We start from the raw sequence: 15,200 nt of genomic DNA, 5'->3' as shown, positions 1-15,200 counted from the left end.
AGTTTAGTATCTTAGCATCCAGTGGAGCATAATCAATGTTATGCATTCAGCACAGTTCACGTAAGTTATCAGACACATTCATTGATGAAAAGGCCCCATCATAACATTTCATTCAGTCAGCCGCAGCCTGAGCAGCTCCTTCAGTCTGATTGGTGGATCTCAGACTTCCTGACAGATACAAGGCAGTTAACAGGGCTGTAGGATCTTAAAGGTCACAGTAAACTGTTTACAACTTCACGCTTCAAGGGAGGAATACTGACTTCGCTTTTGAAATTTTATCGCTCTTTACTCACATAAATTTGATTGCTTGATCAAATAAGCAGCAGAGGCAACCGCAATGATGCTCAGGTTCAACACAGCAGCTGTGAGGAGACAATCCACCATATTAGTGGTTTTGGTTAATATAATTTTATTGACCAGCCATTATGATAAGTGCTTTTGGTCCACACTTTTCCTGATTGAATAAAGTCAAGGTGAAGAAGCTGAAACTCTGCTAAAGCATATTAAAACACGATTCATTTTCCCATGCTGCAATTTAATCCTTTAGTGACATAATGCTTTTAGAAACCTTGCTTTTTTGTCGGGTCACAAACTCTGAATACAAAATGTTCCTATTGTGCAACTAAAAGGACTTTTAGTAGCTTGAACTGAGCCCTACTTGAATCTCACTAATGACGCATCAATGCACCAAGTTAATCTCTTGTCACCTCACTCTGCACACCTCCTTCCACTGAGGCCTGTCTGGACTCAGGTCTGCTTGTCACAGCCCCTGGTGGTCGCCGCAGACCACCTGAAACAGCAAAATATTCTGATTGTCTCAACCTTGTTAAGTTATGTTTATATATAAGTATCTTGCATAAGTAAATGCATTTTCCAAAAAAATACAATGCTACCTGTTTTGTGTTTATTAAATATTAAATGCAAATGTGTCTATTAAACATATAAAAACTGGCATCAAATAAAGTTCAGTCTGAATCTTAGTTATAGTTATAGTTTCATATTGGCTTTATCCAAAACATGAAGACCATGAGTAAATGGACCTTGAATTAAATTTTTTTTATGTTATTCATTTTTTATTTGAAGTATCTCTAAATCATTTCCGGTCGATATACAATATTAAAAGCCAATATAAACAATACTTTTTAATATGAACAATAAATCAGACCCAAAAGGAGAGTCTGAGAGTCCCTAATAATTCATTGGTACATTACTGAAAAAAGCAGATCTGACATTAGACTTTATATATTATTATATATGTTTCTTTATATATTATTATATATGTTTCCACTCATGCATGGGGCTCTTGTTCAGAGAGATGCTAAAACTATGTGAAAGTGAAAGTTTTCTAAGGGCATTCCTGATTACTTTGATGGAGATATCATATGCCATGAATTAATCAGTGATTGTCTCTGAATTGTCTTGTCAATAAACAATCACTGCTCCCTAATCAGGTGGCCAGCTTTCTTCTTCTCCTCTCTCAAGGCTTGAGTGCATAGCTTTTGCAAGGAGATTGCAAATTTTATTCAGCCTCTCACTTTCAAATAACCGTAATTGCATGGCTACAGATTTGTTTCTGACCATTCGATGACTTTTGGTTGATGGTTCTGATGCCCGTGCACATAAAATATTTCAGCACTCTCTTTTTGACTAGGATCTCCATTTTACTCTCACAAACAGAGATGCAAGAGATGTAGAGGAGATAACAACACTTCCTGTTATGCTGGGCTTGTAATCCTCAGGTTCAACAAGCCTAACATGAAAACGTCTCACTGGTGGCGAAGGAGCAAATTAAATCTCCCTCCACGCGTGATGAGAATCATGCTGCCCGAACTTCACCTTTAGTTGAAAGTGAAGCGCTCGCTTGTCTGTCCTTCACAAAAGCAGAGACTCGTCCCACCATTCAGTCTGACAGCCCTTTAATGAAAGCTGGATCAAACTATCTGTACAATCCTCTGCCCACAAAAGGTTCCTCTCAGGAACATCGTGATGAAATCTCAGCCTATTTGTCTCGACATCACTCACCGCAAACAAACACCCCCATCTGTCTGTGACACACTACAGCTGTCATCAATAGCCCACTGGAGTGAGCACATGTACAGCCGCTCAATACAGCGTCAACTGCCATCATGCTGGAGGGAAGGAAAAATGATGCTCACAATGCACTGATTTGGGTTAGAGGCCACACTTTTTTTGTGAAGGGTAAATTATAAAACTGTAAGTGAAAGCAGCAGAAAAGAGCTGAAAATGGCATTTCTCCTTCACATTTCATGCAACGAGCTACAGTTACACTTGACATTTTGACACGATTTTTGAAGTGTGAATCAAAAGAAGGGATTTTCGGAAATATCACATCACTCGCTGTCGGCACATGCCCTTATCAGAACCATCAGAACCTCGCTGATTCTCTGCTTTATCTTTTATATCTTTATGTTGCCTGTATGTACATTGTGGCTGCACAAAATCCAAATGCAACCTTCACATTTCCCTTTAGATCCGTGTCCTGAAGGTTAATGCATCGAGAAGTGACTTCATTACACACTGAAGTAACAAGAAAAACCAAATCCATGACATCTTTTATTTAAACTGGTCAGCGTTTCCCTCTCCACCGCTCCACCAGCTGCTGTGTTACAGTATGTCTTATTACTTCCTTAGGGCATCTCAGTGGGATTAGATGATGACCTTCTCATCAAAATACTAAATTATGTATACGCTAAGCTAATTAATGTGACTTCAGTCCGGTTCCTAAGGTTTCAAAGAAAAAAAAGGCAAACATTGCTTCACAATCACTATTCAACGAAATGTTTTGGCGAGCTTTCCTGTGCTCTGATATCCATTTTCTTCCATTATTCAAAGAAACAATTTAAATCTTTCGGGTAATTATTCTCTACAGCTTTCATAGAAACAACCAGCACTGATGTCAAACATACAAATTAAACATAAAGGTGGGCGGTGAAAACTTAAATGAGAGATTTCATACAAGAAGAGCAAAGGAGCAAATATGGCTCAAGAAAGTCCGGCCTTGTTTCCATTAAGTTAATGATGTACTATCTGTATAGCACAAAGTATATGTTTTAAAAGCTGTAGCTTGGGGCTTTTTCAGAGCTCAGGGGGATCCTGTTCTTTGATCAGAGGTCTGTTTGAACTGATTAACAGGGAGAGTTCATTGGATCAAAGCGCTGCAAGGCAGAGTTACGGCAGCAGAAGAACAGAGACGGTGAACAGAGGTTTCAGAGCAGGGCATGCTTAAATCTTTTTTCTGTAAAGTCTTGAGCACTCAGGTCTTTTTTAAAAAACATTCAAAAGCAAAGTTGGACCTTTTTAAAAATAACTTCAATGTAATAGGTCAGTATTTTAGGATATACACGATTTGCTTTCTTAGATCAATATCAATTCTCTGTGTTAGCTATCTTATCTTAGCATAAAGACCAGAGGCTGGGTTGAAACAGCTAACGTGACTCCATCCAGAGTGACAAACCATGCCTCCCGCCTCATCTAAAGCTCAATAATAATGAGCATGTTGACTTTGTTGTTGAGTCTGTTCAGGAAATGTAACAGTTACAATTTGTGATGTAACTTCTTTTTGGTGAACAATAGCTTGATGCAATAAATATGTGTAGTTTCTCAGAGCTTCATGTCCTTACAGTTACATTGGTAACCATGGTTACCATGTTTGGTACCATTGTGCCCATGCAAAGATCTATGGACCAAAACCTTGTGCTCACAAATTGCATGCGATAGCCAGGCGCAATGCAAAGATAAACTATTGTTTGACAAGAAATAGGTTCTAGTATGAAAAAGCTTTTTTCCCATTTGGACAGAGCCAAGCTCATTACTTCTCCCTGCTTCCAGTCTCTAAGATATCCATGTCCTGACTCTGATTGATGTGAACAAACACATTTCTCCAAATGTTGAACTATTCTTTGAAAAAGCTTAAGTAGCTAACAAACAAATGTGGATCATAAAAGGTGTTTCAAATTGCTCAAAAACTGCTTGAATTACTGTCTGCTGTGCCCCATTCACAGTGCGCGGAAGTAACTGACTACTTTTTTTAAAGACTGCATTATTCCCCCTGAGATTTAAAAGTAGCTGTTGTTCAGTTGAACGCCTGGTAGTCAAATTAACCAACTAACTAGTTAGTGTAATTGCTAGCCAACTGCAGACTGCAAATCTGCCTGTTAGCATCGCTAGTGTAGTAGCTAGCTTGCTATGTATGTCTGGCTAAAACACAAACCAGAGTGGAGACCAGCCAATTAACAACAGGCATGATTATATATCTTTATATATTATATATTTTACATATATATTATATTTTGCTAATTATTTCTAAAATAATGTATATACCTACCTAAATGTCATGGCAAGTTTCAAATGACCATTTGAGAACTACAACCTTCCTCACTCCGTACAGCGTGGTAGATTTACGTTACTGTTATTTTTTTCAACCTTTTCATGCTGTGGGAAAACAGAGAAGGTAAAAACTGCCTTTTCTGATGCTATTTTTTTTATTTTAGGGGATTTAGAGGATTAGACACAAGACAACAAAGTGTGAACAAAAGTGTTGTATGAGCTTCACATTATTTTCATCTTGTTAACAGGTTTTCACTCCAACAGTATGGCGTGGAAAAACTGGGTCTTCATCCCTTTTTCCAGACAAAACATCACCATTAGAGTGACTCCTGCTTTCAGACTGCTCAGTGTTACATGCAGTCAAAAGCAAATGTAGTAGAACAAAGTATTTAAAATATGTCACTCAGTTTACACATTACATTTAAGGCCATGTTTCCAAGGTTTCCATTTTTTGGCCTACCTGACCTAAAAATTCTAATGTACATTTTGAATAATGAAAGATATTTTAGTAAACAGACCCTCTATTGTGCTACAAAACATGTTCAGCATGGAGCAGCTTTGAAAACAGAGTATTTGTCAGTCTGTTTGTCCTGGTTAGGAGTCAATATTGGTACTTAAAAATGTGCTCAGGGTCTTTTTCTTGTTTCATCCCTTGTTTAACGCTGAATTATTCAGAGCACAAAAAAAAAAAAAGAAGCAAAAAGCAGAGGAGGTGTCTTATTAAATGATCGACTCTCTCTGTTGTTCTGACTGCAGCAGTGGTAATGCCAAAGCATTTTCAAGAACATTATTCATTCGAAACCCATTGACCGCAATCAATAATGCATTGGTTCATGTGGTGTTATCAGTGAGCTGCTGTTAGAATGGGACTGTTCCAGATTGAGGTTTACAGGAATAAAAAAAAGAAAAGATGAATAATTCCAGCACTGAGTGAAGTGTGATGTTATGAGGAGAAAAATCAAGATAAGTAAAGAATAACAATGAGAGGAATGTGATGAAGAGATTAACAATACACCCTGACGGGAAAACACTGTCACCTCATTTCCTCTGTCTCAGGTAATTTTGAGTAAACAAAACCAGATGTTCAAACACAACTGGTGCTCAGATGTGTTCACCAGTACTATGAAAAAATGATGCTGTGTGTGTGTATGTGTGTGAAAAGGGGGGGCATTAGCTCCTTGCTTATTGCTTAAATCTAGCTCAAAAGAAATATGAATGGGAACAATTTTTGAACTTAGACAACATATTAGAATTCACCTTATTACTGCATTTAATTGGGTAATTAGGGAAAGAATTGTCTCGAGAATTCATGTATTTTTGGGCTCATTACTGTGAAGTATCTGAGTCTGAAGCTGCTACACACAGTTTCGTCCTCAAAGATGTGAGAAGGAAATTTCCAGTCATCATGCGGTTTAAGCTCATCCACTCAAACATCACACACGAGAGAAAACAGGGATGGATGTACTTTCTTGATAAAACAAGTAAGAATATAATCAAAAAGAAAGCTACAGGGAATGTAAGTGCTGAAAGTGCGATAATAGAAACTAGTCCCAAAACACACTGGAATCATTGGGAAGCATTAAAATACATGTAACACGAGTTGCAGGGCAGAATTAAAAAGGCAATGGAAAAGTATTTGAATGCTGTCATATTCATGCAACTAAAATGGTAGGAAATACTGCATATTTAAATGGGATATTAAAGTCTGGAGTAGGAATTTAAAGCATAAGAATGCATATTATTGCATTTGCATGACAATCTATCAGACATTTCAACACCTTGACTCGTTCGGGCTCAGGGCCAAACAGATATAAGAATTTACCACTGCTCACAGGCAACACATCAAAATGACTCTTTTGACTGTTCAAAAAAGACTCATATGAGAGTTTTCCACAACGTCACTTTTTTTGGTTAAAGTTTGGTATAAGCTACTTTGAGGAGGATTGTTAAATTTCTGACTTTGGTGCCTCAGTGGCACCATCTGAAAAACACTGTGGCAGACAACAAATGGATTCAAAGAAACTGCAGTTTTCAGTCAGACTGACTAATTTCTCCACAAACATAATCTAAAAGATTCTCCAATCCATTAAAAAATATACAAAAAGCAGCTTTAAGTTTAGGCAACTAATGTTACTGTAGAGTGGGAAATGATTTTTCAGGTCAAGTCACTTTCTCACAACAAGAAATAGCTGGAAATGTTTTTGCAAATGACACAAAATAGAGTACATCACGAATCAGAAATTACTGTGGAGATATTTTGCTGGAACGTATTACTTAAATCTTCTAGAAACTGTGCACCATTTCGATATAAATAAAGACTTCAAGCAGACTTCCAAACAGCAACCCAGAATACAAGGAGTGTGAACCAATTTCACAACAATATATTTCCTGAAGGAAATCCTAAGAGGCATGAGTGCTTTTTATATAAAAAAGATTTCATGCTCATGTTCAATCAATTTGATGGGAATGAAGCATCAAAACATGAATTCTTCCGTGACTCTACTCTTCATAACTTTATACGGCTATTGTTTGGCTGTTTGGCTTTAGGTGGTCACAGAATTGACTGGGTTTTTGACTAAATGTGGCATGACACGTTGTTTCTCTACCCATGCTTGACCCCCTACTGGACATTTCCCACATGGTGACAGGGTGGCAAAGATTACATGACATGGGTCACTAAATATAGCAAGAAAGGCTGCCACGAAGGCGCTAAGAAGTAAACAAGAGAGGAGTGGTGGACTTCTTTTCCAGGTAAGGCCACTCTCTTGTCTTCCTCCTCACTGTTGTCTTTCTCCTCAGTCATGAACGTGTCCATAGGGACGCCAATATTTAGACCGGCACTTGCTAATGCGTCCAAGCCTCTGAGGCTCAGTGATATCCAGCCTAACTCCCAATGCTTCACCTCTTAATGAACTGAACGCCACACATACCCTGATTTATGGTCGCCAATTTTTAGTTGCTCCCCCTCACTTGAAATAGCTCAGAGGCAGGGCAAACTGCACTCATGTAAAAACCTGTGAACAAAATGTAATTGATGTTCACCGGCTCGACGTGCAAGAAGCTGTTTAAAGGGTCAGTTCACCGCCCTCCCCTTTGTATCTGGAGGCAGAAACCTAAGAATAAAACTACATTTGGTGCTTATTTCCACTGTTTTGTAATTTCAGTTTTTTTTGTAATGTTGGGTTAATCAACCCCCTGAGTGGAAGAAGAACAAGGGCGCGGAGGAACTGCCTCTACATGTTTACCTCTGTGCCTTCATTTACTGGTCAAATCATTTACGCTGTGCTCCTAAAAGCAGGCTAACAAATGCATTAATAGCCTATACACCATTTAAATGACATTAACTTTGAAAATCACTTAGCAACTCCAGTTTTACTATTACCATAAAGTAGCATTTACTGAGTCTATTACTGTCCCGTCGGACACTGTAGGACGGTGAATGGGTATTTCTACACTTTTGAGGAGCCTGGCATTATTACTGCTCTCAGACAAGGTGTCATCTCAAAGGTATGTTAATGGTGGCGGTCAGAATTGTCTACCTCATCTCTCCGTGCAGACTGAATTCACAGCAGATGTGGTGAGACTAAGCAGATAACAGCTCCATTCATTTAACTAGGTGCTCTAAAGCAGAGGGTGTTTGAGTCACCGCTGTGGGCCAAAGCTGTATTTTATCTTCTGTTGCTCCTGGGCCATTTACAGAGAAGTGTGTATGCTTTTAAAAGCTGCCTTTAATCAGAGAGTGAACCGTTACGCACAGGGAAACCTTTCTGAAGACCTTTTGTCCACTGTTGAGGAAAACAAATATCATTCAGTCAGAGAGGCGCAGTGTGTTTAGAGTTGGGGCTGTTGACTTACCCCTGTTTGACTGCTTTGTTCTTGTTCACATCGATGGTGGTAATAGAGTGCTTGGCGCCGGACTGCACCTCCCAGTCCACCTTCCACTGGGCATTCTTCGACTTAGTCTGGAGCAGGTTCACCCCTTTCTTTGCTTTGACCCTGCAGGAAACAGCAAGGGGAAAAAGAATGGGACGAGTCAATTTTATTAGAGGCTGTGATTTATGTGCAAGGTCAGAGGTGAACGCCCTCTGTGTGCAGCAGACCCCCTTCTTGGATTGCGTCATGGCAAAAGCAATTCCACAGATGAATCAATAACAGAGATGAATGAAGATGACAGTGCAGTGATACATGAGACCAGAAAGCGAGGACTACTTCAGGTCACAGTGTGCACCCACTGGGCATTTATACAGTATTATTAACCACTGGCATCTGAAAGCCTCCAAGTTCAGCTCACATGCTTCACAAAAACAGTTACACTCACAACTAACGATGCATTTGATTTCACACTAAAAACACATAAAATAATGTTGACACTATATTATAATACTGAGGTATTTTTCAGGTGTTCAGGTAAAATTGAATCTAGATTTTTTTCCTTTAAATATATTCATGAAATCAAATTTAGATGTACATTAAATGATACATGTTAAAGAACTATTATCATACAGGCAGTTCACTTCACACTTCAGACTGTTTTTTAACATTTCACAGACCTAACAATTAATCAATTAATTGAGATGATCAAAAGATCAAAAGAATCATTAGTTGAAGCCCAACTGACATTATCCCGTAGCCATCCCACTCATCCCCCGTCTACACATTCCCATCTCCAGAAACCTCCACCCAAAGGGGAAGAAATCATACATGCATAGACATACAGTATATGCATGGATGCACATACATTCATACATTTACATACAGTATCCATAGAGATTTTGCATCTGCATGTATGCAAACAGCATGTACACACAAAACAAACCTACATAGATGCATTTACCAGCAAATATATTACACAGAGACTGGCTGCTCCGACATGCAGCAACATCCTTTCCCATCTCTTCAAGAATGGTCAGTCTGTGATTTATGTTTTTTTCCATCTAAATGTTACCACCATAAGCCGTTTACTGTAGCTACAGCATCCAGGCAGAAGTGGATATGACCTGAACCTCAAGCATCATGAGTTGCTCCCAGACAATCAATAATGAAAAGATGCTAAAGGTGACAGTGAAGGTTAGCAGGGAGGGTTTTCTGGTGAAAAGTGGACATTTCTGGTTCATAACTGATAAAAGTAAAGTGGAAAATGTCTGAGTCTCTAAAATCAGCCATGCTTCTAATGTGACGACAATACTGGTGCAACCAAGAGGATGTTCAAATCAGTGACGAATGATTTGAAATTCTCAATCATCTGGATAACAAACTGTCTCTGGCAGCTGTCCTCTGTGACTTTACCTAGACGTGCTATCAAAGAGTCCACTGGCGAGAATACAAAATAGCGGAAGGGGGGAAAAAATGAAGCCACTTTCTCTTATCACTGTTATTGTGAGTCTGGTTATTTGACCACAGAGCCACGCCCGACTCCTGCACTGATGCCTGATGGAGACAAATGGCTCATCCATAGACATGCGGAGCCAATGGAGATTATTGATCTGATGGTCTCATTTTCACGAAATACAAGACAGAGATGAATTATTAACATATTTGGCTTTTGTTTGTCTGCTCTGTGCCTCGGAGACAAAACCAGACTAGAAGCTAAGTTTGTGTTACCTCAAAATTGTCCTCACAGACACTAAGAAAATATTTGAAATTCTGTATAAACCTCTAAATGATAATGATACGGAGCATATCAGCCATTGCTGACGAGAAGGTTGTCCCACTGGTTATGAAAATGTGAGGACCAATTGCTGCTCTCCTGCAGGAAAAACTCTGGGGACTTTAATGATTTTGCCTTGTTTACAGGCAGACACTGTTGTTTTTCTCTTCTTGCCATGAAATCACTGCATTTCCACTCTGACTAACGACAACTCTGTCCTGACAAATTCATTGAAAGCATTACCGAAATCATATTTTTCCTTTCAAGTGTCTCATTTGCATTCGCCTGAAGCCCCTGCAGCATCTTCCAGATCGTTCCATTTATTTCTGTGACAGATAAAAGTTGTGAAGTCCCGCTGAGGTGTTTCCATTTGCCACACTAACCTGCGCTCAGTGCATTGACCACTCATCCATGATTTGTGAAAACAATTGACTGCCTCCCCGCCCTTCAGCCAGAATAGGCTCACAGCTCAAACAGGATCTGTATTTTATTGTTGTCACCACCATTCTTGGTTCGCTTTAAAGGAAACTATACAAACTTATCATAACCGATAACTTATCATTAACTTCCACAATTTCAAATAATTTCAGCTTTTCTCATTAAATTAGTTGAATCTACTGGTCCTTGAAACTGAACAGCGAAACAGGTTTTTTTTTTCATTTCCTGCCAAAATGATGGATAAGAACTTTTTTTGATCTGAAGAAGCTGTTATTTATAAGACCATTTTCTGATCTGCCACCTCTGTGGTTAAGTTCAAGTTTTAAGTACAAAAACTGCTCGGTTATGGCTGAAGAAAGACAGTGGTCAGTGTTAAAAGAAACCAGCTTTGACTGCAGCAAACAGGAAGTGAGCAGCTGCTGTTTGAACAAATGACCAGTGCTGTCATTTTTCCTTGTGAGGACAATCCCAGATGTTTGCATTGCTGACACCTTTGGTCAGCTGTGGCTAATCAAACCCCCCGTGTGCTCTGAGATAATATTAATTAGATATTACTGTATGTGGATAAAGGCAGGGCTAACGGAGGATTATAATATGACATTTTCACACAGTGTAAATACAGTACAGTGTACGTCCACTTTATAAGCAGGGCTGAGGACACTGAGATCATGTCCTCTCAATTGTTTTTGGGCATTGAAGGGTTTTAACAACTCAAGGAGGAGTTTTCTTTCCAGACGGATTAGACACAGTGACTTTGAAGATATTCTTTAGAGTCTACATTCTTAGATTTGACTGTGAACAAAAAAGAAATAAGGGGATTAGAATCATGAACTCTGAAGTCTCTGAGTCTCTGAAACAGGATTTTGAATATTTTGGAGGGATTCAGAATTTACAGCAAATATTTTTTGAGCATGGAAGTTCACTCTTCACCTCGGGATCACTGTGTGTGACAAAATCATTTCAACTTAAGTTATGGAATTTATGGACTTTTTTCAGAGCTTTCAACTGCATTACATGGACTTCATCAGTGAATGAAGCTGGCTCATCTGAATGAACCAACATATGGCCCACGATTCATCGCTACACATGATGTTTACACGTTTGGGTCATGAGCAGGGTCCAGTCACTGATGAAGACTTTGAGATGAGGTTGAAAGCTCTGAAAAAGCTCTGATTTAATGCTGTATAAATAAAACTGAATAGAATTGAGGCAAATTAAACATATAATTACTGAAGACAGCTTTTCCCTTTGCAATGCCGTGTCTGGTACAAATCCTCCTGTCAACAACGGTGTATTTTACATTTACATTTTGTTTGAAATAAACTGCAGAAAAAAAAAACAGTTCTCACAGGTTGCAGCTTTAAAAACATTGTTTCTTGTTATTGCAGCTCTTATTGTCTTCTTTCATCAAATCCTCCACATTAGAGAAAACATGGTAATTACCTTATACATCGGAGTCAAGGGGAGATGAAACAGAAATATGTAACGTTTAAGAAATCATCCTGATCAAGCGTGTTTCCTTTGATGTGAGCTGTAAAGGGGAAACGTAATACCCCCAGACTCCCAGTAAATGAGGTGACCCAGTTGCTACTTGACTGTACTGTAGCCTGTAAAAATACTGATCGTAAGAGATGATAATCACACATTATTATAGGGGCATAACCATTTCCAGTGCATTTCCTGGTAAGGGTGCAACCCTGGTGAGTAATACTTGTATTTATAGTCATTACCTATGCTCGCCAGCAGCTTATGAAAGCCACTACATATTCATCATCATCTTTTGAGGGAGCCTGCAAATTGTACAGAACCCATGTGTTTAATCAGACGGCCCTTTTCACAGACTCTGGATCATTTTTGTGCCGCAGATGAGAGGGGATGAAGCATTACCCACGGGAGCGCCACATGAATCGGGCTCCCCATTGAACAATGTTAATGCTGATTAATGAAAGAGCATTGCAAATGGAAAAAACTGTACAGCAGTAACCAGCAATAACACACACTCCAAATTCTGAGAATCTCTGTGAACCCTGCTGGTGCTACTGCACAGGGAAAGTGGAGAGGCAGTGTGAGCCACTTCAGCTAAGACAGAGCTATTACTTGCTCAGTCTACACAGATGCCTTCTGCCATGGCAACACCTATTAGACTGCGAGTTGGCTGATGGACTACTAAACAGGAGAGCTTTTGGCCAACACATTCCAGGCCAGATTTCTGAGCCGCCTGTTAGCTTTTCCCTTGGGTTATCAAATTTCATTTTGTATTAGTGGTAAAATAAGTACTGTTCCACCGCATTAAATGACACAAACACAGAGATTAAATAGTGATCGACACCAAAATTACCTCATCAGCTGCAGCGATTATGTGGAAGAAAAACTCCTAGACACGCCCCATCTGTCCCAAGTTATATTTTAAATGGCTCAGCAAAGGCGCTTGAGACATAAAGCTGGTGTTTTGTAAGTGACACAACATATACAAAACCATAAAATCCTTCTCTTCATTATGCTGTGTGACCTTTGTTCCAATTACAGCTTTTCTTGTCTCTTCCTTGCAGCTTGCTGTGTCTCCATGGTGCGTTTGCACTCGAGAGTTTGGATTGCTCTCCACTGGGCACCGAGGCACCATGTCCTCATGACCCATTTATGACACTTCCTGCCAGAAATCATGTCAACTGCCATGCCATGCACTGTAATTTAATCTAACTGGCTGCTGTTAATAAATAAAATATGCAAACCAGGATTAAATCACATCACAGTTCCCAAGTCTTTAATTTTTCTTTAATGGCCCTTTGAAAGAATATTTATTGAACAAATTTGAGGAGAATGTCCCCACAGGCAGAGCAGTCACCAAACGGGAATTTTTCCACAGCATAATGAGACCGACTTTAAAAACTAATTTTTAGACTGTAATCACTTTAAATATTGCCAGTGAAATCAAACTTTAATAGCCTATACTACATTTGTGTACTGTATAGGATAATTCTGAATGTTTGGTAGAAAAAAGGGCCACTAGACAAGTTAAGCCAACAACAGACAGAAGAAAAAGTCTGGGTATATTAGATTAGCCACTTTTGTAAGGAGCTGAGGTGCGAGGATGTTGGGGAATAGGAATCCTGACACATGGTGATATACATGTTTAAAGACAGCGTTGGTGTCTAGGCTTACATAGAAAACAATAGCCTATGTATTGTGTTGCATGCATACACAAGCAGTGTGGCATATGCTTTAATGATGTCACTGGACTTGTAGAGTTGGGAAAGATGCTGACTGTTGAGGGCATGTATTGACCAAATTACATTTTTTAATTTGGGTATTTCTTAACTGAATTGGTTTATTGAGTTTTATTGATCAACATCAGTTTGAGATTGCTGAAGATAAGCATCACTTGGGTTTCCTCAAATAGAATCTCATGAATTCAAATGTGAGAATATGAATAACTGTAAAATGGCCAGGCAGAGCACAAAAACAAGCCTGGCCAGACTGGCTCAAATGTTTATCACTGCACAGGCTGCAGTGACCACGCAGCTTATAACAACAATCTTGTGATAGGCAGCAGTGTGAGAACATCATCCATCCATCCATTTTCAATCGCTTAATCTGGGGTTGGGCACAATGGCAACAGTTCAAGCAAAGTAATCCAGAGGTCCCTCCTCCCAGTGACATTTTCCAGCTCCTGCTGGGGGGTCCCAATGCATTCCCAGGCCAGATAAGATATATAATCTCTCCAGTGTCATCGGGGCCTACCCCAGGGTCTCCTACCAGTCGGATGAGCCTGGTAAACCTTGACTGGCAGGCGCCCAGGAGGCATCCTAATCAGATGCCCGAACCACCTCAACCAGCTCCTTTCAATGTGAAGGAACAGCGGCTCTACTCTGAGCTCCTCACACTATCTCTAAGGCTGAGCCCAGCCACCCTACAGAGGAAACTCATTTCGGTCCCTTGTACCAGTGATCTCGTTCTCTCGGTCACTACCCAAAGCTCATGACCATAGGTGAGGATCGGAACGCAGATCAACTGGTAAATCGAAAGCTTCAGCTCTCTTCACCACAACAGTCAGGTACAATGCCTCACGGTCACCTGACTAACTAGAGCTGATTGTGCCTCGAACCTCCAACCTTGTGATTAGTGGATGACCCTTATACCTGCTGAGCCACAGCCTTTCAAACTGGACACTTACCACTTAAGTGGAACTTTCCTCAGTTTTCTAACACGCTCTGCTGCAGGGTCTCTAAACTAGATTTCTCTTCCTAAAAGCATCAATAACCACTTGCACTTTCCCCGGCACTGTAATGATTTCTATGCAATAGATGGCAGCTCTTGAGTAACTAACATGGCTTCACCCACGGTTCACAAGACGTGATCTTATCAATCACCTCAAGCACTTTGATATCTATGGTGTTTATGTTCACTAGTAAACAGCTTTGAGGTTTTTCTCGACAGCAGCACAGGGGGTGTAGAGCTGGAAAGCCAGAAGGGAGGGCGAGCCTGCCAGGGACAGACTTTTTAATGGGAGGCTCTGTAAATTAGGATATGAGAAGCTGGGGAAATATGACGGGGCACATTACAAATTTGAAAATGCAGCTGCTGGTTTGCACATGCTGAGCTGATTTATTTCTTGTAGATGAAAATGAGCAGTGCAGTGCAGTGATATATGTGAAGTGCACTGAAATACGGCTTCTAAAATGTATTCCATGGATTAACAGCAGCACAATCTTAGTTGTTACCACCCAAAATCTCCTTAGAAAACCATCAGACTAAGTTCCAACAATTACTG

General features: G+C 39.8%; 1 protein-coding gene across 2 annotated transcripts in view; it reads right to left on the bottom strand.

Moving 5' to 3' along the window:
* The window catches only part of tmem132e (transmembrane protein 132E), a 359,849-nt gene that overhangs the window by 51,503 nt on the left and 293,146 nt on the right, over nucleotides 1-15,200 (bottom strand). For both annotated transcript variants that reach the window (XM_071505844.1, XM_071505843.1), the window contains one exon: nucleotides 8,203-8,343. In XM_071505844.1, coding sequence (XP_071361945.1) covers nucleotides 8,203-8,343 — 141 coding nt within the window. The remainder of the gene's footprint in view (nucleotides 1-8,202; nucleotides 8,344-15,200) is intronic.

The sequence above is a fragment of the Trachinotus anak genome, unplaced genomic scaffold, assembly GCF_046630095.1.
Source record: "Trachinotus anak isolate AG129_WGS33_773 ecotype Australia unplaced genomic scaffold, CSIRO_AGI_Tana_v1 ptg000020l, whole genome shotgun sequence".
NCBI lineage: Eukaryota > Metazoa > Chordata > Actinopteri > Carangiformes > Carangidae > Trachinotus > Trachinotus anak.
This window is presented reverse-complemented; position numbering and strand designations above follow the sequence as displayed.